This window comes from Peromyscus leucopus, chromosome 12 (genome assembly GCF_004664715.2).
Source record: "Peromyscus leucopus breed LL Stock chromosome 12, UCI_PerLeu_2.1, whole genome shotgun sequence".
Lineage (NCBI taxonomy): Eukaryota > Metazoa > Chordata > Mammalia > Rodentia > Cricetidae > Peromyscus > Peromyscus leucopus.
In genome coordinates, this window is record NC_051073.1 from 38,937,949 (window position 1) to 38,964,199 (window position 26,251).

Here is a 26,251-nt window from a genome sequence, read left to right on the forward strand (position 1 = left end):
TTCTTTGTTTCTTTGTTTCTCTTTCTTTCCTTTTTTTTTTTTTTGCTGTTTAAAAAACCCTTACTCTTAAAAATGTGTGTAATGTGTTCATCGCATTTGTAGGTGCATACATGGTGTCTCTGGAAGCCACGGGTCAGTGTTGAGTGTCACTCCTCATCTTGTTTTTTGAATGGTCTCTCACTGCTACAGAAATTACTAAGCAGTCTGGGCTGTCTGGCCGGCCAGTCACAGGGATAAGCCTGTCTCCACCTACTCACAGCTGGGATCACAAGTGTATGCCACTACACCTGGCTTTTTACCCATGTGCTGGAGGTAGAACTCGGGTCCCTGCAAGTAATTTGCCCACCGAGTTTTGTCTCTAGCCACCCATGTCCCTTTTCACACTCTTGAGCTCCCTAAGGCTGAAAACAGGATTCTGGTCCAGTGGCCATTTTATTCTAGCAGCAGTTCCTAACTTGTGGGCTTCAGACTCTTTGGATAGCCTCATGGTGACTGCTGTTTCATCAAACCCCAGTAGGGACCGAATATTACTTGAGATTTCTTTTTACAATATTTAAATATAATCAACTGGTGTGTTTGAGACACACGAACTCACCAAATCCTCACTAAGGTCATAGTAATTATGTTCACACTTTTAGTTAAGTAGACAGGTGGTCTAGAAACATGTAACCCTATGAAAGACTTCATGTCGACAAAGTGGCAGACCTCTTTACCAGGTCATGATCCTCTTGATCAGACACTGATGGTGGTGGACTTGCTCCTGAGGGTCCAGTTCTGAATGAGAAGGGATTTCCTATTGTTGTGGTTCTTAGATGAATGATACACCATAAGCGACACAAAAATGTTATGTTTAAAATTTTGAAATGAGTGATTTGCTATAAAGTATATTGTAATAATAGCTCATGAAATCAGCTCCGTTAAATAAGCCCTGACTATCTCGGAGCTGGGGAAGTGACATTCATGTTGAATTTTGCTGCTGTCTTTTGGTCCTTTAACATGAGACAAATATTTAAGCTTAGAACAAAGGTTAAACAAGCTTTGAGCTTTCCCCTCAGCCTTAGTTTCCTACAGTACATGTAAAACGTTGAAACAAGAGCAGAATACCGAGGCAACTTCCTGGAGACATCCATCAATAGGATGGATTTAAAAAAAATGGTGGTGTTGGAGATCGGACCTAGGGTGCTGTACAATGCTGGCCAAGTACATGACCACTTATCTATACACCCAGCTCCAGAATGACTATTTTTGCAGTATTAGGAACTGACCTCAGAGACTTATGAAGGCTGGGCAAGTATTCTACCACTGAGCTAATATCTCAGACCTTAAAAAAAAATATCTTGTGTCAGGGTCTCTCCTTGTAATCCAAGCTGGTCTTCACTAATGATCCTCCTGTTTTATCTTGTCAAATGGCTCGGATTATAGGCATTGCAAAATTATGTCGGGTCAGAATTGTTTTAAAGGTGAAGGGTCAGTAGTTCAAGGTTATTATTTACTACATAATAAGTGGGCTCCAAGAAATCCTGTGTTACAAACCAACCTACCTACCCACCCACCCTGCAACCACCAGGCTTTACGGTATCTTATCTCCAGGTCACTTTTTAAAAATGGATTCCCAGTATTACTCTTACATTGCATATTCTGACTTAAATTTCTGGTCTCTCTGTAATTCACTGCTCCAGATGGAGCTCATGTGGAAAGTGAGATTTAGGGGAAGCTCGCAAGCAAAAAAGGAGCAAGCAGGGAACAAAGATCTGTGCAACTTGTTGATAACATCTGTACTTCCTTTAACATCTGCGTAACTTTTAACATTCAGAGTATTAAAGTGTCTGGCTTTGATACTGTCTGGAGAGTGGGACTGATGAAATCCTATTTCATTTTCTCTTTCAGAATGCATATCACAATGTGACAGCAGAACAGCTCTTTTTAAAGACCATTATAGAGAAAAATATGGTAATCAACTTGACTCAAGATTGACCATACAGACTCAAAAGATGACGCTAAACAGTATTAGTTTTATTTTTGTACTGCAAATTTTAGTTTATTTTTAAATATGTTGGATGAACTCATCAAATAATTATGTGTATTAAGTCTGTTGCTGCCTGGTGATTTATAACCACCAGCTTAATTTCTGTGAATCTATTTATGAAATACAAAAAAACCCTTTTAGTTAAGATATCAGGGAAATATGTAAAGTTTTGACTGTGTTGTTTTTAAAACAAGCTACTGTTTTGAGATGTTTTAAAATTCCTTCTCGTAGTTCCTTCATCTTAAGAGTTCTAGGCACTTTAGCTAATGTCTCCAGTTCTGACACTCACGTGTCATTCTGAGACAATTATTTGTTATGATTTGTTATTCCTGGCATATGACTGGGGGCCAGGGGCAGAAAATTAGAACCACTTGTGGAGAAGTCCATGGTGTGTTCATAGTCGTTTAATTAAGTTCCCCATGCAATTAGTTAAGCCAGTAATAGCCTGCAGTGTTCAGGAGTCAACCAGAGCCTTTCCTGTACATGCCAGACAAGCACTCTCACCTTGATGAGCGTTCTGAGATTTTTTGGGGAGCAGGGAGCGGGTTCTTACTGTGAGCCTAGGCTGGCCTTGAACTTGGATCTCTTGCCTCACCCTCCCAAGTTCTGGGATTACAACTCTGTGCCACCACGTATGATGCACAGCATCATTTTTTAAATGAAAAAAGAGCATTTTTTTTTTTTAAGGCAAGGTTTATATAAACTCTGGGTGGCCTAAAAACCACAGTGCAGTCCAGAGTGGCCTTCAACTCAGAGATGGGCCTATCTCTGCCTCCAGAGTGCTGGGATTAAAGGAATGTCAGTTTAAAAAAAGCAAAGCCAGATCACTAATGAGGAAATTCAGTATTTTCCCAGTTTAACGTATTCATTAACTCTTAAATGTTTATTTGAAGCAAATTAGAAAAGTAAAACAATGAAAGTAAAGCCTTAAGATTCCTGATGACTATTTATTTCTACGGTAAAAAAAAGTTGGTATTTCCTATGACTAAATTTAGCCTTCACTGAAACATTTACTGGGCCTCTTCAGGTACACGAGAGGAAAGTCTGTTGAAATACAAACAAAAGCTAGCTCTGTGAAGCAGTCTCCCTTTCCAACTGTTGAGACATACAACCGAAGGCTCCCGGGGGTAGGATGGGAGGAGAAAAGAACAGTAGAGGTGATGAGGATGGATTCAAATCCTGTTGGAAATCTGAACTGAATGAAGAATCGCTGTCCTTTGAACAGTAAGCATCATTGGAAATGTTGGTGTTACTGGCAACCAACTTGCCCCCCCAAAGAGATTATACATAAATAGTTAAATACCAGAAAAAGAATGAATGAAATACTGAAAACCGGCTTGTGTTGGAGGGAGAGTTAGCTGCTGAGTTGACAGAGATCAGACAGAGAGGCTAGCTCATATTGGCATCTTCACAACCCTTGGGGTGGAAGCTGGGTACTAGATGACGCTACACGTTCATGGGGTGTTTTCCTCTTCCTGCACGGCCACAGGGAGCCGGCTGCTCAGGGTCATGTCCACAGAAGTCAGGCTGGAGAAGGGCAGGGCTGCAGCAGGGGAGGTGACATGGGAGCAGAGGAGAAAACCCACGGGAGCATTTTGAAATGATGCTCTAAGCAGGATAACACCTGTCACGGAAGTGCGCTTGTTGTCAGTGTTGAGAGATTTGGTATTTGGTGGAGGATGATGTCGAGGTTGTTTTATTTAATCCAAATAATCTGAGCAAGACACACATATATAATTTATTAAAAACACATTAGAATCTCACTATTTTCAACAGCCTAAATTCTAGCAACATATACAAATATCAAGTGACTACAGTACATGCCGAGGTAAGAAAATACATTCTGGGAGATTATAACTGACACTCAAGCCATCGTCACTTCCTCTGTACTTCAATACATGTTTTGTTTTTACCATTCCCAGTGCCCCAAATGGAAAACAAGAGAAACTACACACAAAGCTGGACTAAGTAAGAACTGGTGCCACCGTTAACCTAAACACCCTCTCTAACCATCCCACCCATTAGATTTTGCAGTTTAGGGACTTCAAGTTCAAAACCAAAAGGTAGAATTAACAACAACTACACAGAGCTTCGCCAGTTCTCCTCAGAGGGTCTGGAAACCTTCCAGCGTCCCCCATAGTCTCTGGGTTCTTTTTAGTGGTCTTGGGTTGCTACTCCCCAGGTGACAATGTGGAGCCAAGACAAAGATGCTCCCGCTCAATCCCTGGCCACAACTTTGTGGGCACATCCATGTGTAAAGCTTCGTCCCTGGGACAGGGAGAGAAGCACCCACACAGAACACACTGTAACTGTAATGACTGGATAAAGTCTCCAGGTGAACAGCGAATCAACCCATTGTTGAATGCAAAGTGCAAACAGTGAAACATGAATTAAATAACTGGACTGGACCTGGCACATTTCAACAGGGACTACTTGGATCTACATACAGTATTTAACAAAATGCAAACCAGAATTCACAATCACTCTATCTGTGCTGGTTCCAAGGATCAAGTAACAGCCATGTCAGTGTGATTTTCTGAAACCTCTGAAGGCCACGCTTGCCACACTGCTGTCTACAATATTTCTAGAATTGTAATATCAGGAAAAGAAAAACCGAATAAACCACAGTGACTGAAGTATTGAATATTTCAAGCAAAAAAAAAAAAAGGAATTTGGTCAAGAAATGGTTCCTTTCACATTTTACGTGATTGTCTTCCAAAGCTCTGTATCAGACATGTAAGTAACTGAGAACCTAAAACAATCTATAATACAAAACAAAGTAAAAACACAAAACCAGAAAAAAAAATCATTTGAATCAGGCTCAGCTCTTCATCTGCAAAGTAAAAATATATAAAAATAACTGGGTATTTTTATGAAAACCATTGGCAGAATTCAAAGATAGCACAGTGGCAATAGGAATCATCAAGTCTTACAATGTGCATCATACTAGAGAACATGGCCTCACTTTATTTTTCAAAACTTCTGGGGGAAATTATCTGAGACACAGTTACACAAAATAGCAAGCTTCTTTGGGAAAATGACTTCATCTACAAAATGTCTCTCTTAAAGCTTCCACCCGGAATCTGACTCAAAGAAAACTATACTCTCTGTGTATTAAGCATGAATAAAAATAAAACAGCAAATGGTTTACTTTGTTCCCACCTGAAAGGGGGCAACTGCATCATGTGCTTTACACATTCTTAAATGTTTCAGTACAAGTTCAGTATCTGTGCTTTTTGCTTCGTTACCTTGAAACAAAATGTGCATTGATTTTTCAGTGAGTGAAATTGTGCCTCAAAATCTGCAAAACAAAAGGCAAATTACAATGAAAGCAACAAAATCGGAGGAAGAGGAGGAGCAGGGGTGGAGGAGGAGGAGGCAGAGGCAGGGAACCTGCAGAAACAAACAGCTGTTTCTGAAGCAATGTTTTAAAATACTGAGGGACTTGTGGAAGGAAGCAAAGTCAATACTCTTTATCATTATCCAAATTTAGTGAAGTTTGGCAATGTACAACCTGGATGGTCCAAGCTGAGAGAAATGACCAGGACCTGATGGCCCAGTATACTTTTAAGACTAAACCAATGAACATGTCTGTGCAGAGGGGTACGGAGTTTATGTCTACATCTGATGAGCTTCTTCAGTTATCTTGTCTGCCTACAGACAGTAGAAGGTGGTTTCCATGCGCACTACAGGCTAATCCATTACAGCGTCTAATGTACCCTATCGGAAACGAGTGCAGGCATGTCAAGCAGTGACAGGTCGCTGGGGAGAATCCCGCTCAGTTCAGCTGCTATGGCAGGAGTCAGCCAGGTCTGACACAAAGGACTGCTTAGATTCCCACAGAATCACACAGAACTGAAGAAGGCATGGTGGCCCGCTCTTCTTTTGTAGTATAGGATTGAATCTCGGGCCTCCCGCCTGCTGTAGGCAAGCACAAACCACTAAGACATATCCGCACCCCTTCCTTATTTTGAGACAAGGTTTTATGAGTGGCCCAGGTTAATCCTGAATTTACTCTGTAGACATCAAAGCACTGAACTTGGGATCCTCTTGCCACAGGTACTTAGGACTGCAGGCCTGTGCCATCAGGTTTGGTTCATGTCGGCTTCCTTTTTCTTATAATAGATTACTGAAGAAAACTGAAATAAACTATTTGACAACTGGAAGACGGGTTTCTCTAGACTGCCTATTGAAAGAGGCCACGAGCATCTATAAACACAGGATGGAGCGAGGCCACAAAAGGTCCTGGGTGGGATGAGCAGAGGTGAGACCAGGTCCTGTGCCAGGAGGCATTAAAAGATGCCATCCAACAAGAAGTCAGCCCCCCAGCTTACTGCAAGTTGCAATGCTCCAACTATGCACCTTCCTCGGGAAATACAGAGCAGTGCACATGGCTGCAGCTAGGATAAGGTTTATGGATTGCTGCTGTGAAGAAAAAGATTGCAGACAGTAATACAGGGTGGAAAGAGGAGGAGAACGTGATAGTACCTACCTTTCACAAAGGGAGAATTTCAAGCCATTTGATATTTCAAGAACAGTACCATGCATTATTGCCAGCAAGGCTTATCAAACCATCTCAAGTTCATTAATGTACCTGCAGCATTGGTAATAAATACTCAGTGATTTTCAGTTTCTTTGAAGTGCATTATAGGGAGCTTTTTCTGTATTAAAAATAGTGTTTTACAGTAGTAACAAACAGGATGTTTGAAATGTAACAGGCAAGCAATAACTGTGCCACACAGTAACACCTTTAAAGCAAGATGGCAAGATAAGTAGTTTCTTGTACCTCGGTCACCACATTCCCCTACCCACTTCAGTGACAGATACATAATACATACTACTATTACTACCACTAAGTAATTAAAAAGCCATGTGCTTTAAATGGATGCTTTGTAAAAAGCAGCACCACCTTCAAAGGATTTCTTTAAAAGCATCCCACTTCTCATCCCTTCCTGCTCCGGATACTTCCTGGGTGCTGTGCGGCACCTGGTACACCAGTTCCTCTGGGGCGGCAGCTGGCTTCCCGCCTTTCGGGGTGTCATACTGAGCCTGGCCCGAGGAGCAGCTGTCAGTCCTGGAGAGAAGTGTGTTGTAAGTCCCCACTAATGCGGGAGGAGGTGGGTTCCCTGCCGTTTTGAAAGTGGATGTGGAGGGCAGACCAACTGAGGCGGTGGGGTGCCCTGACATGTCCATGACGATTGGCGTTGCATACTCAGGCCCCGTGATGGGCAGCGGTTCAGCGTAGGCATGATACACGTCCTGCGCTGGAGAGTTGTAAGGATCCAGGTCTGCGTAGCCGGCTTCTTTTCCTTCTTCAGGTTTGAAGGTAGACCTCTGATGGAGTGTGCCAACAATTCCTCCCACGAGGGGTTGTGCATATTCTGTGGGTCCCACAAGACACAATGGAACACTTAGGAAAACATTTTACATTATTTTCAAGGTGACCTCTACAGGTTGCACCAAAACCAAACATTACGTCATGGCACTGCTGTCTTTATCAATGAAAACCATAGGATTCCCACCAGAGGGACCAGCTGAAAAATAAAAATATGTTCTCTAGGACCTCACAACCTGACACAACAAACAGGCTCATTCCTATACTTTTGCATCAAGTCTTTGTGTATATTCTTTAGATTTACAAGCAGTTCCTGCATGGGAGCAAATATTTTATTAATGTAAAATTATTAATTTATTAATGAAAAAGCATTAGTCTTAGGAAACACCACCTCTTTCTCCCTTCGGAACTATCAGGAAATGATCAGAATGGACATGGACTAAGGCAGCAGGATGCCACGGTCTTTCAGCTTCTCCTGACTGTTTATTATTTTGTGTACTGGCGTTCATGTACGTATGGAGGCCACAGGTCAACACTGGGTGTTATTCCTTGAGAGCTGTTCACCTTTTGTCTTTTCAGACAGTGTCTCTCACTGAGACCTGGGGCTCACCTATGTACTGTGCTAGCAAACCCACTCCCAGGCTAAGGGATATAATGCCCAGTGTCTTTAGAAAGGAATGCTTCAGTTTTATGGACAGACTACCTAAGCAGAAGTGATTCGTTCTCTCAAGGTTATTTTTTGAAAATGTTAACCTTCAGAACACAGTTTGTCTTAAAATTTTTGTATGTGTATGAATGTTTGCCTACATGCATGTCTGTGTACCATGTGTGTGCCTGGTGTCTGCACAGGTCAGAAGAAGGCGTCTGATCACCCAGAACTAGAGGTACAGATGGTTGTGAGCCACTATGTGGGTGCTGGGAACAGAATTCAGATCCTCTGTGAGAGCCACATGTGCCCTTAAGTGCTAAGCTGTTTCTCCAGCCCCAGAACATAGACTACCTTTAAGACAGGAAAAAGATCGAACCTATCATAAATCCTACAGTCCTCGGAACAAGCCTAAGTGTTCATAGTCTTACCTGCAGAATCAGCTTGGAGCACTGTGGTGACTTCTCTGGGACTCAGGTGACTCACTTCACTATTGCTATAGCGAACTGGCGTCTCCTCGTGCTCCACGGATTTGGCTGGGAGAAACTGCTTCACTCCTTTCCACCAACCTTCATTGGGGTCGTAAGCCAGGGACCATGCATTACTTAGAGACCAGTTCTACAGAAATCAGGTTCATGTTCGAGGTGACTCTGCTCTGACAGAAAGGCCAGCGCAAAGCAGCAAACGACAGAAGTCTCTACCCAGTGCACATGCAGAAACAAATCACTACTAATACATGGTCAGACAGGGTCACCTCAGGGTTTTTAAAAAGCTTTTCTCAAGACCTCCAACACTTTTCCGCTCTCCTTGGGCTGGACTGTTTAGCCAGTGGCCTGCTATACTCTGTTCATGCACTGACCTCTTCCCTAGCAGTGAGATTAGGAAGGGGACTTTCAGCAATTCAGATGACCAAGGCCCTCATAGGTTCCTGAAGAACTGGATTCCATGGATGATCACTATGACAGAGTCACATACATATACTGTTACTGGGACCCTGGTCCTTGTTTCTTTTCCTTTTTTTCTGGGGGGGGGGTGTTGTTTTGTTCTTTGAGGCAGAGTTTCTCTGTGTACGTAGCCTTGACTGTCCTGGAACTCTCTTTGTAGACCAGGTTAGCCTCGAACTCATAAAGATCCGCCTGCCTCTGCCTCCTGAGTGCTGGGATTAAAGGTGTGCCCAGCTGGTCCTTGTTTCTTACTCAGTACTTACACAGACCAAAAGGAAGGCTGGACTCAAGAGAAATAATCACAGGAAATGACCAACTTTTCAGAGAAAAAGATAACAGTGGGTGTTAAAAGAATTTATATTCTCCCTTTAATTACTTACGAACCAGATGGTGGGAGCATGTTAATTTCTTTTTTTCCTAATGACTTACTTGTTTTTATTTTATGTGCATTGGTGTTTCACATGCATGTATGTCTGTGCGAGTGTCAGATTCCCTGAAACTGGAGTTACAGACAGTTATGTGTCACCATGTAGGTGCTGGGGATTGAACCGAGGTCCTCTGGAAGAGCAGCCAGTGCTCTTAACCAATGAGCCATCTCACCAGCCCCAGGCGAGTAGGTTAATTTCTAACTGAGGCATCATCACTAAGGACCTGAGAGCATCTTTCCTCCCCACTATACCCAGCTGAGGAAAGATCTCTCTGTGACTGAAAGGAGAAGCAAGTCTACATGTTACCTGCCCGATCCCAGTGCGGTAAGTCATAGGTGCCTTCGGTTTTCTTCTTCCTGAAAATCAAAGTAAGAAGACAGTGAACCCTCTAGTAAAATCTCTCAGATGACAGGACAGACACGTTCTTCACTAGTCAGGAGCATGTGATCCTTTGGCCCAGAGAAGTGTTGAGCCTCCCATTCTCTTAATTGTCTAGACATCCTCACCGCCACCATCCCAGCAAACAACAATGCTGTCACTAGCAGTGACAGGCAGTGGAGGAGGCGAATCTTCTCCAGGCCTGGAAGGCCCTACAGAGTCTGTGAGGAAGGAAAAGGCACAAGAGCAATGAAGAAGACTATGCCCAGCCTATTCCCCTGACCTCAGAGTTCTGATTTGTCCTCGCCAGGAGAACCGTTCTCTGTTAAGAATTACCATTTACTCAGAGCCTGTTACATAAGGAAACCAGCAGTGAAAGGACATTTCCTGACACAAGAGACATTCTTCCTTGGGCTGGTGAGATGGTTCCACAGGTCAAGGGGCTTGCCATCAAGTCTGAGAACCTGAGTTTGATCCCTGGAACCCACAGGGTGGAAGGAGAAAAATAGCTTCACAAGCTGTCCTCTAGCCTCCGCAATGCAGCATGGTATGTGTGTATGTATATACACAGCACATAAATGCAAAGACCAAGTCAGACAGCATGGTATGTGTGCATGTATATACACAGCATATAAATGCAAAGATGAAGCAAGACAGCATGGTATGTGTGTATGCATATACACAGCATATAAATGCAAAGATCAAGCCAGATCAAATTCCAGCAAACAGAAGGGAGGTGGTCATAAAGTTCCACCCTTATCTGAGAAGTTGTTGGTAATTAAAAGCTACCTGAAGATGAAGATGGAGAATTAATTTTTTTTCCAAGGGTGTTCCCCTGGTAGGTGGATAGCCACACACCCAAGAGTATATAAACACTGATTAAGTTGGATAGGTGAGAACACAAAGTTGGGTGGGTATGGAATGAGGGGAGGATTGATCTGGGAGGAGTTAGGGGGGTGTATGATCACAATGTAATTATGTAATTCTCAATAAAAGTATATAGTATTATTGTTTTTTGTATATGTTATGAAAACAACAAAAAAGAATACTACTTATTCAGAGCTGTTTACAAGGAAAACCTAGCAAATGAAAGGCAATTGATAGAAGCATGCAAATCAAGTCTAACCAAAGTTAGTGTTTACAGGCAGGCTATCAAGAAAGCAGAAATTATTCTGCTATTCATATGAGGATACACATAGCTGTATGATTTGTTTAAGATCACAAGTGTGTCTTTCATAAAGAGCTCAAGCCATTTACTTTGTCCTCTAGGATGTACAGATCCTCTAGCACATGGGTCAATACTTGGCACAAGGTGGCAGTCAAGTATTCAAATACAGTATTTGCTGAATGGGTGAAAGAAGTCATCTGCTTTCTCCATCAAACCTGTCCCTCCTGTTGTTATCTCAATCATGGCATTGCTACTCATCAAACTCCAGAGCCAGACATCTCACATCACCCCGGAAGAACGCTGCTGCTTCCTTCACATACAACTAGTCATGCATCCTTCTGACACTGCTGTAAACCATGCTCGCTCTGTAGAAACATGGTGCTGTACCTCTGCCTGAACAAACTGAATACAGATTCATCTGGATGCCTCTTCTTACCTCTCTACTGTTCACCTGACCCAAACCTCACAAACCTGTCATTTTACAATCATCTGATTATAACCAGTCCATTTAGCTTTCCTTTTCTTTCTTTCTTTTTAAAGATTTAGTTATTATGCATATAGTGCTCTGCCTGCATGTATGCCTGCAGGCCAGAAGAGGGCACCAGATCTCATTGCAGATGGTTGTGAGCCACCATGTGGGACTTGAACTCAGGATCTCTGAAGAGCAGCCAGGGCTCTAGCCATCTCTCCAGCCCCCACGAAATACTTTTCTATTCTATAGAACAAAACGAGAAAACTCTTCCTGATTCAAGCTCAGAGTGCACCTCCACAGTTACATTGGTACGCCCCCATGCCAGGCTCATAGGAGATGACTCACTGCTTAGCTTGCCCACTGTCCTACCTCTGTCTTTACTTATGCCATTCCCCCAGTTTAGGCTCCTTTTAACTGTGATAAGACTGAACGCCTGTGTCTCTCCAGGATTCAGATGCTGGAATCCTAATTCCACACAGCGATAGTGTTGGGAGGTGGGGCCCTAGGGAGAGATCAGGTCCTGATTTCACTGGAATTGGTCACCCTAGACGAGGCCTAGGGGAACCTGTTCACCCCTCCTCCACTGTCTGACCCACAAGAGGGGTCTCTCACTAGCCACTTACCGGCCAGCACCTCATGTGCTCCTCATCAGCCTCCAGAACGACAAGGAAATTTGATTTACAAAACATCTGTTTTGTGATATTTTCTTCTCTCAACCTGAACATTAAGACATCTATTCTCTGCTATCTGGGCAGATCTTGTTTCTTTAGGCAAAACATGAAGCTGTCCTTCCTGAAGAGAGGGTTTCAGGCTGACTCTCATGGTCCTCCTAGCACTTCATTTATATAACACTCACCAAACACACATGTTTGTTATTTTGGTCAGCCAACCCTGCTAAACATGTTAGGGAAATCAGTCAAATTTTTTCAGTATTACCACATAGCTGTATGTCAGTGTTCATCTCAATGGATAGATCTTAATGTACAATGCAGACCTCACTTACCATTGGAACTCCACAATAACTAACTGTCCTTGGAGCTGATGGAGAAACCAGGTTTTATTCTAGTGACTACCCTAACAGGTGGACTGGACTGGACTTCCATTGTTTTATATATTTAGGGTCTGTTCCCATCACTGCATGTTTCCCGGAATCAATCATGTAAACAAGCTCAGTACTGACCTGTTTCTCCAATGCCAAGCACACACTAAAATGAGGATGAGCGTGGTGAGGGCCATGACCAGCACAGGAACAAGAACAGCAGCCAGTGCGACATCTGAAGCCATGAAACAGAACCACCACATTAACAGCGACGCAGAAATCACGGAGGAAAAGACAGACAAGTTGAACCAGATTAGCACAGCTCAACGCTTTCTGTCTCAAAGAATATCTTAAACATCATTTATGAAATAAGGCTGGCCACAAATGGGTGACACAGCCTTGTGGACAGTTCCTTCAGCATGCTCCTTATTTTACCTCTACTTCTGCACGTCTGAAATATGTGCAGGATAGTTTTCAAATTGCCAAAAGTTGAAAGACAAATGATAAATCAGAAAAGCATCTTATGCATCCATGGTAGAGTGTAAGACATTACAGGTCAAAAACAAAGTAGTAACAAGTTCATGGTCAACTAGCAATCCATCAAGAAAATATAAGTAAGCCTCAGCTGCAAAGCATTGCCAGTAAAAACCCAAACAAGGTGCTACTTTTACTTATGACACTGGCAGCCATTAAAAGACAAATGGGTATTTGTTGGAGAGGACAGCAGGGAACAGGTTTGTTGATAAGAATAAAAATACTATATTTCTGATTGGAATTTGAGGCAGTATGTATAAGAACCCATTAAAAGCTGCCATTCTACATCAAGAATTTGTTCCTGGAAAGACATCAAGATAATCAAAGATACAGCTTCGAAGATGCCCATTCCCATTTCTGCAGAAGAGTGAAAACTGGCAGTAATGTGAATATCCAGTGATGAACTGTGCTATCTTCACTACAGAAGAGATAATCTTGCAACCGAAAACGAGGTTACAATATCATGACAAAGTCTTTGTAGCTATGGCCAGGTATCAGTGCAGCCCAGCACAGAAAGTGATCTGCATAACCCGTCAGAATTACACTCAGTGTTGGAGGTGGTGGGGACGTCTATCCTCATCCCACAGAAAATGGTCTGCTCAAAGCTACTTGGAATAGCAATTCCTTCCTTCACCCCTCAACCCTCTTCTCTCACTGAGCAGGACAAGAGCAGCAAATGGCGACAGTCACGGAGGGCTCACAGCCAGACACTATGGCTAACTCACGGCGTCCCTGTCACTCTCCACTACACTGTGTCCCAGAGAGGAAGACACACATCACTGAAGAGAGCCACAGGGAGAGGGTGGACAATGACGTCAGGTATTTAGGAAGCAGATGCATGGCTGCCAGGTCTAGGGAAGGGATGCGCGTGGGTACCACGGAAGACTTCCTTTATCAGTGCCTAGGACAGTCTGCAGGCTCCCCCCAAGGGGATTTCCTTTTTTATGGTTTCCACCTCATAAAAATGGAGAGGAGATGGGGGCGGGGGTTGAGTGAAAAATCTCTTGGTCACGTGTTTGAGCATGTGGGGCGTATTTAAAATAGCTTTAGTAGAGAACAAGAGGAAGAGCTTACTGGAGGCATCCGTTAGATTGCCATCACACATTTGACCACGACATGATTTTTTTCCATGAAATTAAATGCAGGAGGAAGAGGAGGAATAGCATTAGTAGTAGATAAAATAAAATCATGACTGAGGCCAGGAAGCCCTCAGAAATTAGAAAAGCAAATATGTCCTTTCCTCATTTTTTATTTTTTAACAGCTAGAGGGAGTAAGTTTACATGGCTAGTCTGATTAAGGCCCAGACGTTAAGACTTCTCCCCAGACACAGGAGCTAGCGAAGTAGCTGCCTTGTAAGCACAAGGTCTTGAATTCAGTCTCCAGAACCCATGTTAAAAACACGGAAAGCCAGGAGTGCCGGCATGTGCCTGTAATCCCAGCATGGTGGGGCAGAGACAGGCAGATCTGGGGGGCTGGCTGGCCAGCTAACATAGCTTGGTTGGCAAGTTTCGGGCCAGAAAGGGACCCTATCTCACAGAAAAGGTGGACAGGAACACATCTGAGGCTGTCCTCTTGTTTTCTTATGTAAGGCACAAACAATTTGGCTTAGATTGCATTATCACCCGGAAGCGGGGGAGGGTTCCTGGGATAGGCTCAGCTCTGTCTGCCTGGACAGCTCTTGTTCCTGCCTAGCTTTTCCTACACCAGAAGGAAGATGAAGACAGGAAAGAAGCTCATACGTGGAAAGCTGTTGGAAGTTATCTGAGTTTATAGAAATTTGTAGGAAATGAAAGTAGTTCTTAAATTCTAGAAGGGGGCGGGTGGGGCATTACTGTGGATGAAGTGCCCTCTAGTGGCGGAGAGTAGTGACTGGAGAAGGAAACATCAAGATGAAAGAAACCAGACCACACCAAGACTTGAAGCTTTTCCCATCGGAGACTTCACGTACAAGCAGAGAAGGCGTGAGAAAAACCAGCGATACAAACGGGAGTGTGGAAGCAGTTAAAGGTCCTATAAGGGCTACACACCTTGTGCCCCAACAGTTTTGGGGCTTTCCTTCAGCTCACTAACCCCACTTCCACTCTTGATGTACTTTTTCTTTCTTCATAAACTGTCTACTTTTTTTTCTAACCGCGTGTCCCTGGTACAACCTTCGGTCTGGGTCCTAAGAGCCTGGGGTCAGTCCACTATCCTCTGAACCAGCACCAAGCATGCTTTTCCTTCTTTTTCGGATGTCCGTGGCGGGGAGTTGGTTCTCACTCTTCCAGGCCCTTCTCCTCTCCCACACAGCTGCACACCCTGCTGGCCAACTTCCTCGTTCCTCTTCTCCACCTCCCCGACTCTGCAGCTGTGGAGATTTACAGTGTGCCTGCCCCGCCGCTTCCTTCTCACGCTGTAGTAAAACCATCCTAGGGCTCTGCACTTTTATTAATGAGGCAGGAACTAGCGTTTCCCTAGTAACGCTTTCTACTCCACACTTCGCTGAAAATGGGCGGTTTTCATCTGTGAGCACGGGCTGTAATTCTCCCATGACACCAGCACTTTCTTTTCTGAATTTAACCGAATTTTTCTTTTCAACAAGTAAAAAGAACCACAATGGTGTGTCCATTTTAACACTGTACCTATCACCGTCATACAATTTAGAAGTAATTCTAATGTTTGAATGAATAATCAGAAAAAAACAACAACCAAGATTGTAAATGTATAGAAAGCAGAGGTTTTTGTATTTAAATGAGAATGTTACTTAAAGTACTTTTTTTAAAAGTATTTGTTTCTACTCAAAAGTTCTGCTTTTGTTTTTTCCTCTCCTCTATCAACTCTCCTGCTTGTAAGTCAACACATAAGGTGGGTAAAAAAAAAAAAAAAAAAAAAAAAAAAAGCTTGTTTGCTGCTGTGGTGTACTAATTTCTAGAAGTGATAAGCTTGAGAATCGTGTGCTCGGTTGATGGGGGTCATGAGGGGCAGCCTACAGAGCAGCATCAGGCTTCCATGTACCGGAGAACAGACTTAGGTACATGCAGGCTTTTCCCGAAGGAGAGAAGCTTTTTTTTTTTTGAATGAGCTGCAAAAATACAGATGAAGTCAGTGAGCTGGAGAGCTGGAAAGCCTGAGTCGAACACAAGAATCCCCCCACCAGGTCACAGTATCGCCCTGCTCTGCCTACCTTTGGTTACATTGGGAGTTACAGTCGTATTTTTGATATCGGGAGTGGCAGTTGTCTGTGCCGTCCGTGCAGGAAGTTCATTCCTACTTCGAGGTTGAAGGCCTTGAGTAAACTTAGGGGCACGACCTTGAAAAAAGTTTGGAGAAATCTTTATTTTTTTTATCGTTAGCAACTTCATTAAGTAAGTCCATTTTTATAATGTTTTAGATATATTCACAGGGCATTATGTCATAAATCCAGGGAATATCAAATTTTTATAGTATAAGCAGGCATACCTTTACCTAGTTTGGGATGAGCTGTAGTGTTCTTGAGGTTATTGCTGTTTCGAGGTGGTGGAGGCTGAGTAAGCTTTGGAAGACGGCCTTGAAAATGGTTTAGAAATGTTTATACATATTGCTTTAAAAAAAATCATAGTTTAAAAAGACAAGTAGTAAATGGTCATTTCCTAAATCAATTCTGCAGAGAAAATTTAAATCTCAGAATCCAGATCGATAATTATACTCTACATTAAATGCAGAAAAAATAAGATTTTCCAGCTTTTAAAAAATCATTAATAAACAATCTTAGAAGAATACCAGGAAGCAGAATGCTTTGGACTGACTCCATAGCTGTAATTCAACATAGGCCATACTCAATGCATTTAGTAAGTATGTATGGATAGCCAACTATATCAGGCACAGGGGTAGTTTTGTGGGATTGAAGAGTAAATAACAGCCAGGTGGTGGCGGCTCATGCCTTTAATCCCAGCACTGGGGAAGCAGAGGCAGGTGGAATTCTGAGTTCGAGGCCAGCCTGGTCTACAAGGTGAGTTCCAGGACAGCCAGGGCTGTTACAGAGAAACCTTGGTTTGAAAAACCAAACAAAAAAATAAAAAAAGGAGAGTAAATCACATTAAAATCTTATAACAGACTGAGTGAATTATTACATTTTAATTACTTGAAAATCAAAGGTACTTATGCTAAGGCTGCTGTTCAAGTCTCCAGTGCGCATACCTCACCACACAAAACTGATGATGAGTCTTTAGGACTACAGTCAGAATGATGCGGCCTTTTTATCTGTGTTTGTAAACCTCTCTGACATGTGACTTTTTAGCAGGAAAGCAAATGCGCAATTCCCACTAGAGAGAGGACTTTGACAGGTTTCAAAAACAAAAAAAAAGGTATCTCCTTGAAGTGACAGAGATGACCGTTACCCTGGTCATTATATCTGCATACAGTACAGAAATGTCACAGCATCCCATACTCGTGGTTACTAAAGTTTCGGTGAAGCAGGTAATTTACAAGGGAAACAGTGCAGACCACTGTTACACACACTGACTCTTTACCTTTGAGAGTATACTGACATCCGAGCAGTTCCACTTTCATGGCAATTTTCTGTTGCCACTGGACAGGGTTCACTCTAATGAAACGTGCAATAATTGGTGGCAAAAAGTTATTACGAACATCCTTGTGATAATCTTTGTTTCCTTGAAATATCTTTAAAAAATAACAAAAATTGGTATTTTACATCAAGAGAGACCAGAACTGGACTGCTCCACTTAAGCATGTTCAACAACATCTGTAAAGTATGACAACAGAACAGACTTCTCAGAAAATGACTTAATTACAATTGGGAAAAACAGTTATTAAGAAGCTGAGCATCTTCCGGTGGAGTTTGTATGAGGGAAACACTACTATAAAACTGCTTTTAGTACGGCTTAAGAACTGAACAGGAGTGCTGAACTGGCAATGTGGGAGGCATTTCAATTGCACTGATACAGTTAATTATATCAATAAACTATGAGCCCCAGTCCCTGTGGAATTAACAATTATTTAAACATACTGATTTTATTTTTAAAGTGAAAAAGAGCTGATCACACAAGGGACTGCTCTCACTGCTTTACTCATGTACATTGTTTTCTCCCTAGGCCAGACCTGAACACAGACTAGCAGGTGTAAACAAGCCTATACCTCCACCTGCTGGACCAACTGCATTATAGCATCCCCCAGGTCACAACCCGGGTTTTCAATACTTGTTGCTTATGTGAAGTAGCAATAACACTGAAACAGTGTTCCATCTATATAGTGACTGTAACTAAACAGATAAAAATGCATTACATAAACAATCAATTTTTTTTGAGACAGGGTTTCCTCTGTGTAACAGCCCTGAGATCCACCTGCCTCTGCCTCCTGAGTGCTGGGATTAAAGGTGTGTGCTACCACCACTTGGCTTTTATAAACAATCTTTAAGTTAAAACGTGATTTAAAGTGATTATCTCATTCCACTCTTTCAAGCAAAGGCATTTTATACTCCATCAGCTCTTATTTATAGAGTATTTTCATGTATTTGCCACAAATTAGAAAGAGTGACCCATAGAATAAATGTGGCCAGTGGCAGGAAGCTGACTTGATTGAATCCTCTGACTTGACCACAGGGCTGCACTAAGTTAAGCAGGGCCTTGTTTTCCCCTCGTGCCAAATCAACAAGGTCCTTTCTATGATTATCTAAGGTGAGAACATGCACATACCGAACAAGCCAGTCCCAAGTATGATAACTATTTCCCTTGGCCCATCCATATGTGACTAGATTACACACTTTGGAAGATACATTAAGATCTTTTATTTTCTATAAGGTTTGCTCTGAGCATCCAATAACTTCCACTTCTGTAAACTTCAATGATTTTCTCAGACACTGCTCTGAAACAGGATACAGGCAGATACTTGCAGTTTGTTATTAGTGAACAGGAACCAACTGAAACATCATTGCTGGACAAAAATGGCAAAGGCTGGGGGTGTAGCACAGCTTTGAGAGCGATTGCTTGTGTGCACAGAGCCCCAAGTCCTGCCCCCATCACTGCATAAAACTGGCTATGGTGGAACATGTCTATAACCCAGCTGCCTGGTGGCAGAAGCAGGAGAATCAGAAGTTCAGGGTCATCCTCAGCTACAGGCTAAGCTTTATGAGACCCTGTCTCAAAAGCAAAATGCTATAGTTGCTCTACCAACATTTACTGAGAATCCAGTCCACAGGGAGGTTTTTAAGATGCCCTTAGGAAAAAAATAAAAATAGAAGTAAAAACCCTACTCAAGGAGTATGTCATATGGGGCATTATATCACAGACATTCTCCCATTCTCCTCGTCACACAAACACATACAAAAATGGTATAATATTAGAAAGAAATAGATTATGAAATTTTAGGAGATATATTGATCATGTTTTCTGGAAATAAAATTTAGGCTCTGTATGTACGTGCAGACCTAAATGTGAAAACAAATATATCAATTACCCAAGAAATGAGCAGAAGGATAGATTTAAATCAGAAGAAAGACTGCTGTTTGATACAAATCAATGTAAGAAGACCTCTTCTGTCTGTAATGGAGTCACAGGAACTGGACCTCAGCCATAAACAACTGAGAAACTGGGAAAGTGCATGACAGTAGTTCTCAAACACTAGGCAACAGGCAGCAGAGGCTAAGAACCACAGAGAAGGGGAACAGACAAGGTAAGCCCTGCTCTTCTGTGCTGACTGGTGAATTTCCAGGTCCCAGGGCAAGAGTATCCCATAGGGAACCTGCTGCTCTGTGGGTGGAGTAGACAGAGCCAGAGAGCACGAGGCCCATGGACACCTAGAATTCCTGGGGCAGAGTTTAGGAGAGTTAAGGAGCTGGAAAGGAACAGAGTGAATGACAGACAGCGGGAGTGGATGAGCTAGACAAAGGCCACTAGGCTCTGCAAGGGGACTTCCCTTAAGTCTTCAGCCAAAAGCAAAGACACAGCTTAGAGTCAGAAAAATAACTCCAGGACTAGCAGAACAACCTTAAAATGACAGGCTTCGAAACACTCCACATCTCCAGTACACACCATGGAGAAGCTTCATAATACACGGGATGATGTCTCAGTGGTGGCTGGCAAGTTAGAACCCAAAGCTGTTCATTCCTGCCTAGCAATATTTAAAATCAAGACCTGAATCGAAAAAAAAATTGTTTCCTAACAGCTTAACTGTATCCCAGAATAAAGCTCAAACACATATAAAGGATTAATAATAATAAAAACACCCAGCAGCAATCGATGGCATAATGGCTGGCATTGTGATAGGTAGGGTAAAGCACACCATAAGCACACCAAAGGAGTTATAGGCTCCATGTTTCATGCACCTATGAAGAAAGACATGAAAAAAATTCGAAACTCAAGGTGAAAATAAAGAAGGAAAATACAGTATTGGAGTTAAAATGCATTGGATAGGGCTAAAAGATTCTACACTACAGAAGAACAAAACAATGGAAAGAAAAAAAATATGAACTCTCCAAGCTAAATCATAAAGAGGTAAAAAGATTTTAAGGAAAGAAAAGAAGCTCAGAGCACCAGTGCCACTGTGAGATCGCCTCAGGAGATTATGAAATAAGTGGGATGAGAAAGTATTTGAAGAAAAACACTGCACGTCTCAATGACAGAAAATGCCATCGGCGCCAACTCCACACAGCATTCATCTTTCTTGGGGACAGATTCCTCCACTTAAGACTCTCTCAAGGATCACAAGCCAGAAACCTGGGAGTGGGATAAACCCCCTGATGAAACACTTCCACCTCCTCTTCCACTTTATCACCTGACTGGCCAATTCCAGTGTCTCCACCATCTCTTGTTAACTAAGACAAAAATGTCATAAGCATCATTGGACATTATGGGAATTCTGCATGTAGGAAAAACTGATTTTCACTGACACAGAAACTGGCAAGGTGATCTTAAAATGGCCTTTCAATGTACTGTTTCAATGGATCTTTCTCCCTTCCCTCTTGCCTATAGTTGAAATCTGAGAAGGAAGTCAAGGTTCCATCATTTAATGACTTTAGAGAGACAAGAAATTGAATGTAACTGTTTAGAAGTTCTTACTTTGTAGCCAAAATACTTAGATAAAAATTTAGTAACAAAAATCAGTACTTATCATACAATCACAAAGCTCTGGAATCACCGACAATTTTCTAAGCCTATTCCTAAGGTGAGGACAGTAACAAACAGTACCTAGAATACCCAGAAGGGAGCAGTGTAAGACATGATATTTAAGTATGAACTAGAGAGCTTCCATAACTTCCAGCAAAGGCCCACTTTACCTTGTCTTGCTCCATACCAGGTTCTCTGTACACAGTCCATTTCTGCCCATCCTCACTGTACAGAACTCTATAGGCAGACACATAGTAATTGTGTTCTACCATGGTAGATCCAGTGGTTACAATACCTGTGGAATAAATAAAGAGTTGCTTTCATTAGTGCACAGGCACAGACTCCCAAAGTCAGCTACAAACCCCTACGACACACCCTGCAAGCATTCCTGCCTATGGCTTGTTTCCATCTCCGTGGGCAGTTTTCATCATATGGCTACTAAGCCCTTGGCTTGGCTCCTTTAGAGACAGGAAGAATTCTGGGCACATACAAGGGAAGCAGTCCTGTGCCTTTGCAGCTTGTATTCACACCATTGGAAGATACATTTCAACTACTGAGAATGATTTTCTGGGAAAGAATATTAAGCATGATGATTGGTATTTTCAGTGGCAAGGCAAAATGAATCTTCCAATAAAAGCCTCTAAACCAATCTCAATTATCCTGATCACTGCTAAGTTCACCTAACTTAAATTTATACTCAGCACATGCGGAATATAAGTTACTTCTAGCATTTAAAATGCATTCTCCTTAACTATGAATTTCTTAATAACTGTAAGAGACTACTATTTTAGAAGTCTCAAGGATCATTTTACTGAAACTCTACCTTAAAAGGATCATATCAAAATAAAATGGAACTATTAAAAATTAAAAGCCAACTCCTCTTTTGGCAACATTTATAAAAGCATCCCCAGCAACATCAATGCCCGTGAAGAAAACCAGAGCTGAGGCTGTCTACTTTTCAGCGACCTAACTCCTGAATGTAAAAGCAGTGCTGGCCGCGATGCAGAAAGCCACGGCTCCTCACCTGTTATCTTCTTCTCCCGATTCAGGTCGATCTGCAGCCACTGATGCTCGTCAGTGGTGAAAGCAGCCCAGGGAGGCCCGGGTTTTTTCAGCCGGGCCTTCTCCGGTCTCCAGCTGTGTTCCTGCCCCGTGTGGTCAGTCCACTCCAGCACAGAAGATGCTGTTATCTGGGCGTCGGCAATCACCCCAGATGCCATCCCCAGAGTCCCATAACAGCCTGAAGTAGAGAGGAAGATCATCTGGTTTCTAGAGGTAAATGTGAAATCTCTACAACAGTCTTACTGGAGGCTTGGACTGCAGAAATGAGAAACGGCTTCCTGGGCCTCGGCCTTCGGGTCCCAGTGGAAACGTACAAATGTGCAGTCACCCCTTGTTGTCTATGGGGGACCAGTTCTGAACATCCTGTGCTCTCTGGCAGATACTAAAATCTGCCAATGCTCAAGTCTTTTATATAAAATGGGATAATACTGGGACACAGTGTGCTATCTGTCACCTTTAAGTCACCTACTTACAATGCCAAAGAAAATATAAATGTGATGCATACAGTTGTAACCCTATATTGCTTAGGGAAAAACAACATGGGAAAAAAAAGTCTACACAGCACACAAACATGATTTCCTCTAAATCTTTCCAATCTGTGGATATGAAAGTCATGGATTTGAGGGTCAACTAGATGTATTTACAAGCATTAGCTGTTAGTCTGTGGAGATACACTATCCTGTCTCTGGGGTGCCCAGCTGGCTAGAAGACAACTTCGTCCTGGACCTCTTCTAGGTTTTGCTCATGTGGTATATCTTCTGTACAGGCTTCCCTCTCTGAGCTCAGACGAGTGGAATGAATGAATTCTTTCTTCAGACAAGTTCAAATCATGCTCTCAGAGGGATCAAACTTGCTTATAATTACCCTGTGACTGGTGAACTACCGATTTAGTCTATTCTTTACATAATTAGGTCCCTATTTTACTCATGGTATTCTCTAAAGTAAATGAGAAAGAATAAACAATTCAGCAATCACTGGGTGTCTGATGGTGCTCAATACCACATTAGCTGTTATACAAAGACGAAGGCCCAAGTCCATGGAAGGCTTACCACTTGTCTTAAATGTAAACAGACTCGGAGATAAATAGTCCCTGAAAGAGAGAAAGGGTCTCATGTGATATTCAATTACCATGTAGCTTCCTTATAGTCATCATAGTGAAATATTAATTTCTCTTGTTGTTTAAAGGGCTAAGAAGAGTCTATGACTACAAATCAGATAACATGCATTTAAAAAGGTTTTTTTTTTTCTAAGTAGAACAACTTGTGAAATTACCATGAACAACTTTTTCTATAAGTCTAGCATCTAGGTTCACACATAACTGCACAAATGTACCTTGTAACCTTTAATTCTTATTTTATTTCTTTTTTCATGAAATAAATACATAAAACTTTTTTCTCTGTAATTCTGTCAAAGAACATGAAGAGGTATGTTGTCAGTGAATGAGGTGAGACTCAAGTGTCCTGGTTAGTACACAAGAATTGGCTACTAGCAAAGAGACTGCATTTCCCTTAGAGGAAATTAGCCTGTCCGGGAGTGAGCTGCGCCATCACATCCGGGCTTCAAAGGAATGGGCAGAGTGGATGAGCTGATGAGGATGGACGGGTCAGAAAAGAGAAGAACTTGCCCTGCTACAGGACAAAAGAACACGTAAGACTGCAGGAGACCTGGAGGATGTTCAGTTATACTCCTGCCCTTAACACAATGTTCAGATAGTCACAAGAGGACGCAAATTATTATTGGTTTGAGATAGGGTCTCCCTCATCAGCCTGTGCTGGCCTTGGATTCACTAAACAGCTCAGCTTGAATGCGAACTCCCAATCCTCCTGCTTCCGTTGCCTACGCCTGGGAACTGCAGGGAACCACCACACCCATCTTGTGTTCCATCAGAAACCTACAAACGTGCAGTTGTCCCTTGATGTCTGTGGAGACCAGTCCCAGACATCCATCCCATATGCCCTGGCAGCTATCTTCAAATGTCCAAATATCTTATGTAAAATTATAATATTAGTATATAGCCTACTATCTGTCAACTTGAAGTCATCCCTGGGTTACTTGCAATGCCAAAGAAAATATACTTTCTCACATATGAAAGAGAAACTATACATGCCTCCAAACTCTAAAGGGAGAACACAGAAAGGGATGAAATGTGCATAAAATCATATAGCAGAAAACAAAAGGCAGGTAGCAAGCCTTTTTCGCATGGCAATAGGCTAAGAATGTTTTCTATGCAATTAAAAGGCTGTGGATAAAATAAACAGAATGAGTGGAGGAGTGTTTTTGTTTGGTTTTAGAGACAGGGTTTCATTGTGTAGGGCAAGTTGGCTTCAGACTCATAACCCTATGCATCTGCCTTTCCCATTCCAGGAATACAGCCATGTGCCCACACGCCTGGCCACTAGATGGATTTTTAAAGAAAAGTTTGCTGCTACTCTATCATGTTCTTAAAGGAAGCAGGCTGCAGATAGCATCAGTACAGTGCCTGAAGGACCAAGCACATGGGAGAAGCAAGGTTTTAGAAGCAGACTGCTAATACTGTATTTTTATTTAATGTTTCAACTGGCCCTGATTTGGATGCCTCGTCTATGTCTTACAAAATGCCTGAATACTGTAGAGATAAAGAACATCCATATCACTACTCTTTTGTGATGAGGAGCTTTCCAATACTGCCTGTTTTATGTCAAAATCTATTTTCTAGTATCTATCAGTTAGTCTCAGTCCACTCTGGATTGCACAAACTACTAGGACCATGGTTTTATCTTCCGAATTTTATCTTCAGAGAAAGTATGATCTTGTCCACAAATTCCTAGACCCTTATTCCAGACTATTTCAAAGGCAAGAAAAGCCGCAGTGGTCACAAAGGACAACCTTTGTACAGCAGAACAAGGTAAGCAGTGCAGAACAGCCGAGCCACCGGGAGGGACATCTCCACCCTGCTGGAATGCACTACAGGCTGTGTGTGCGGTGAGCTCCAGGTTTTCAGTTTCTGTGAGCTGTCACCCACACCTCCTTTGACTAATTTATGTTCCCGTAAGGAAGCTGTCACCCTATGTCTGTAAGAAACCCTGATAGATAAACCTCATTGGTTCACCACAGCGGACTTTGGTACTGGTTGTCTCTCTGGTGGACATTTATGTCTCCCCACCTCCCAGCATGCTTACTACAAAGAATGTGCACTTACACCACGGAGGTGACGTTGTTAGCCAAAGAGCTTTCATAGTATGGGGTACCTTTGCTAATCACAACACTGATCTGGCCACCCAGGACGTTTGACACTACTCCTGCATGGATTCCAGCCATGCACAATGGCGAAGACTTGAAAAAACAAAAAACAAAGAAAAAAAGGCAAGTGAACTTTTCTTCTTATTATTCATAAGCAAGATACTTGTACTTTTTCAAGAAATCAGCTGATCTGGGCAGCTGCTCACAAACACAGGTTATTGTAACAAAACACATTTCAGCAGAAGAGTTAGGTTTTACTCTAAAGGCCATCATTTCAAACACGTGAAAAGACAGAGATGCATCTTGGGACAACCAGGTGGCATCCTAAGCATTTCTGAGTCTAAAACAACAGTATACACAGCAGTGATGTCAGTCTGTATTCAACTTACATCTCTGTACCCATGAGGAACTGTTCCAGATATTTCGGCAAAAGGGAGCAGACAGCCAGCTGGGCAGTATTTACTGAGAATGAAAACACGTGACAGATTACAGAGTGCTCACTTCCTCTGGGAGAATACCCCAGAGAGAAAGCCCATACACCTCATGCCGCTGATTCGGTTCAGTGTAGAGCACAACCTTGCATGGCACAGAGCCGTCCCTTGTTACAAAGCCCCTTCCTTCAGACTTTCTTCCACCCACACACTGAACACACTGACAAAAATGTTCTCACAGTCTACAACTCGATTCTTTTCCTCCATCACGAGCAGTAGACATCTTTCCTCTCTAGGACCTATCCGCCACGTCCCACAGGTTTATGCCAATGTCCTCTATGTTGTCTGATGAGGTCTCTGACTTACGAATGCTAACCAAATAAAATCTGGTCCTGCCATCTGAGTCCACATTCCAATGGCAGGAGAACACATTCAGCCAATACTTACACAGACAGTTGGGGTGGAGGAGGGGGTTTTGAAATAGCTGGGG

The 26,251-nt window shown here is 42.5% G+C and overlaps 2 protein-coding genes across 6 annotated transcripts in view; one reads left to right on the plus strand and one right to left on the minus strand.

Annotated features, from left to right (window-relative positions):
- Positions 1-3,254, plus strand: part of St3gal6 (ST3 beta-galactoside alpha-2,3-sialyltransferase 6) — a 44,669-nt gene extending 41,415 nt beyond the window's left edge. For all 4 annotated transcript variants that reach the window (XM_028867540.2, XM_028867541.2, XM_028867539.2 and 1 more), the window contains one exon: positions 1,888-3,254. In XM_028867540.2, the coding sequence (XP_028723373.1) occupies positions 1,888-1,974 (87 nt within the window). In that variant the 3' untranslated portion in view covers positions 1,975-3,254. The remainder of the gene's footprint in view (positions 1-1,887) is intronic.
- A 487-nt stretch (positions 3,255-3,741) lies between these two features.
- The window catches only part of Dcbld2 (discoidin, CUB and LCCL domain containing 2), a 66,756-nt gene continuing 44,246 nt past the window's right edge, over positions 3,742-26,251 (minus strand). Inside the window, exons 5-16 of one of the 2 annotated variants that reach the window (XM_028867536.2) lie at positions 25,720-25,792; positions 25,290-25,423; positions 23,161-23,201; positions 22,074-22,289; positions 21,220-21,344; positions 17,459-17,609; positions 16,416-16,496; positions 16,135-16,260; positions 12,578-12,671; positions 9,686-9,735; positions 8,439-8,576; positions 3,742-7,407 (exon numbers count right to left, since the gene is read on the minus strand). In XM_028867536.2, the coding sequence (XP_028723369.1) occupies positions 6,938-7,407; positions 8,439-8,576; positions 9,686-9,735; positions 12,578-12,671; positions 16,135-16,260; positions 16,416-16,496; positions 17,459-17,609; positions 21,220-21,344; positions 22,074-22,289; positions 23,161-23,201; positions 25,290-25,423; positions 25,720-25,792 (1,699 nt within the window). In that variant the 3' untranslated portion in view covers positions 3,742-6,937. Of the gene's footprint in view, positions 7,408-8,438; positions 8,577-9,685; positions 9,736-12,577; positions 12,672-16,134; positions 16,261-16,409; positions 16,497-17,458; positions 17,610-21,219; positions 21,345-22,073; positions 22,290-23,160; positions 23,202-25,289; positions 25,424-25,719; positions 25,793-26,251 lie in introns of both variants that reach the window. The other variant, XM_028867535.2, reaches the window with a different exon arrangement.